We start from the raw sequence: 2939 nt of genomic DNA on the forward strand, positions 1-2939 counted from the left end.
AGAGAAAAGTTATCCTGAAGCACGGCCATGTGTCAGATTTCAGTACTGTTGAGAGTATAGACTGATAAGATATAGGAACTTGTGGCATATGGAATGGTGAGTGTCACTGAAAAATCACTGCCTTAGTAGATGCCAACATTTTAGTGGAGAGAACAATACTAGGCATGGAAATGGAATACGTGAGTACACGATGCCACTGCCAAAAAATAGAAAAAAAAAAATCTTGCCTCTAGCTTTATTCTACCTACTACTTTCCCACTGAGAATCTTGATAATGGAAATGTAGAAAGTTATCATTAATAATAGTGAATCATGAATATAATCACTGTCAGTACATGCCTAGGATACAGATGAGTTACACAGTGTACCTTTATCATTGATCATGCATGTAGGAACCATTAAAATATATTAAAAAGTTTTAGATTATTAATCACATTCCAAACACAGTTAATATAATGAATATAAATAATGTGTTTGAGGAAGAAGGAGTTGTTTAAGAAACATATATTTATTTCTGATCAAAACAACAGAAGAAATCATTTATCTTATCGCTTTTATCTTTGAATCAAGTCTTATAATTTTGAGCAAATTAATTGCAAATTGATAAGAATGCAGTGCTACAGGTGTGCAATTAAGGCACAACAAAAGAGGGTTTATTAGACTCAGAATGTCATTTGGAAGTTTTAATTGCCTTTGCAAGCTAAAGGAAAGTTCATTCTGAATGTTTTACTTATCTTCCAGGAACCATAATTATGTCAGAAGAATTGCAAGATGCATTAGATAGTATGTATGATGCTAGAATTCCAAAACTGTGGTTTAGGATTTCTTGGGAATCAACTACTTTAGGATTTTGGTTTACTGAGCTTCTTGAAAGAAACCATCAGTTCAGCAGCTGGCTGCAGGATGGCCGTCCAAACCAGTTCTGGATGACAGGATTCTTTAATCCACAGGTAAGATTGCCAGATTGACCTTTATATCTTCTGTGTAACAGTTAAATTAGACCTTGAGAGAACTTCAAGCTGACTTAATATTGAGTATATGAAGAGTAATCTAAATTAAATTTTTAGCATAAGTATAATTATAAGCATAAATTATCTTCAGCATCTATTGATGAAAATTTTGCTAGACCAAAATAGTGCTACTGAAATAATGAAATGCTTTCATTATAGTGAAGCAATTGGATAAGTACATATTTTCACATTTCAATGTAATCTTCCTTTTTCCACCTCCTCTGTTACAGTAACATGTTTCTTATTTATTGCATGAAAATCCCTTTGAGTAGAAAACAAGGTAAGTTCCAGAACTTTGACACAGGAAGAAGAGATTTGGACTTGGCTCTCAATCCTTGCAAATCAGCTCCTTGAAATGAAAGGTTTGTTATTTATATCACCCCAGAATTGTGCCAGACATGGTCTGTGGAGACATATAAAAAATATAGCCCCTCGTCTGCACCATCTAAAATAAAAACCTGGCATGAAATGAAACACAAAAAAGGGAACAGCTGAAAGCACAGTTAGAAGAAGTAAAGTATACATACCTAGATGATGTATAGTCTTTGCAAAGCCATCCACATTCATTAAAGCTTTTTGTGATTCACAGATGTTTGTGGGAAGTGTGAGTTGTGGAAATGAGTCATGGCGAGAGTATCCAGCCAACAGGTCTCTGTGAAGTCTTAGCAAAAAGCTATTTTGAAGATCTATTTTAATCTCAATACTTGTTAGCCATGCAAAAGCTAGCTGAAATAGCTGCCTAGAATAGAGAAAGCAACAGTGGCAAATATTCTCTGGGACTACTGCTGGGAAATATCCATCTATCATCTATCATGTCTGTGTCAGCTGTCTGCCGATACAGCTTTATAGCGTGATAGCGTGCTCAAAGAACCCCTGAGCAAAGGGTTCCCAAGTAAGAGGGAAAGGAGTAGGAATTTAAATAAAATGATTATACTTCCATACTTGGTTTGCTAACAACACACTGATAGCACCACTCTAAAGTATTCCAAAGTAACTTTTGCAATGATCAGTCTGGATGCAATCCTAACAGGCTTTTGAGTTCGGTGTTTCTGAGCTGGTGTTTGCTTTTGCACTACAGATGAGCCAGAGCTGATAGAGATTTTGTGCTGGCCATTTTAGCTGGCTTTTTCTGTGCTTTGGGGTTGTGGCTGAAATATTGCCACCCCAGATTGGGCATCCTACATTTTTTTGTATCCATGTAGGTGGATTTTTCAAAAGAGCTGCCAAATAATCACGGTAAAATGTCCCCAAACAAATTGTGATTTAATAGACCATAGTAAGTGAGAAAGCCTCTAGAAATACAAAAATTAAACACTTCATAACCCCTGGTTCTAAAATTTCCTAAATATATAGTGTGCAGAGATTTAAAAATTTATTTGTGCCAACAATCAGAAGCTTAGGAATCAGATGGTTATTGTTCTAGTCGTAATTTTCTTTAGCCGAGGATGTAGGATTGGCTTATTCTAAAAGAAATTCACCTGAGAAAATACTAATTTTCTAATTAATCAACTATTATTTTATTAATAGTCATAATGCTGTGTTTAAAATCAATATTTCATGTGTTAAGAAAATTGATTTTCTCCTTCTCAAATAAGCTGAGGTGATGAGGTATTAGTGCTGCAGTTCTAATGTCTTGTTTGTAACACCTGAGAAGTTGTCAGAAAAATTCTTTCATTTGTGAGATGAAATGCAGCTCCTGAATAATTTGCCTACTTGCATATATATTACTGTTTGCTTTATACATGGCCAGTCTCTTCGCGAACGAAGAACCGGGGAAGGTCTTTCCACCTTCCAGCCTGCGCATTGGATTTTTTAGGTGAGACACAGTGTGCGCGGAACTGAGCCCACCCTTTAATCCTGAGGTTCATCTGCCGGGGCCAAGCACGCTTGGACGGTGGCAGTGAGGTCCTCAGGACGTAGATGGATTGCC

General features: G+C 36.3%; 1 protein-coding gene across 4 annotated transcripts in view; it reads left to right on the forward strand.

Annotated features, from left to right (window-relative positions):
• Nucleotides 1–2939, forward strand: part of LOC114058971 (dynein heavy chain 5, axonemal-like) — a 157743-nt gene that overhangs the window by 148852 nt on the left and 5952 nt on the right. For all 4 annotated transcript variants that reach the window (XM_027886895.1, XM_027886897.1, XM_027886898.1 and 1 more), the window contains one exon: nucleotides 741–949. In XM_027886895.1, coding sequence (XP_027742696.1) covers nucleotides 741–949 — 209 coding nt within the window. The remainder of the gene's footprint in view (nucleotides 1–740; nucleotides 950–2939) is intronic.

Source organism: Empidonax traillii, unplaced genomic scaffold, assembly GCF_003031625.1.
Source record: "Empidonax traillii isolate 1590-97213 ecotype Southwest subspecies unplaced genomic scaffold, ASM303162v1 scaffold196:size3368384, whole genome shotgun sequence".
NCBI lineage: Eukaryota > Metazoa > Chordata > Aves > Passeriformes > Tyrannidae > Empidonax > Empidonax traillii.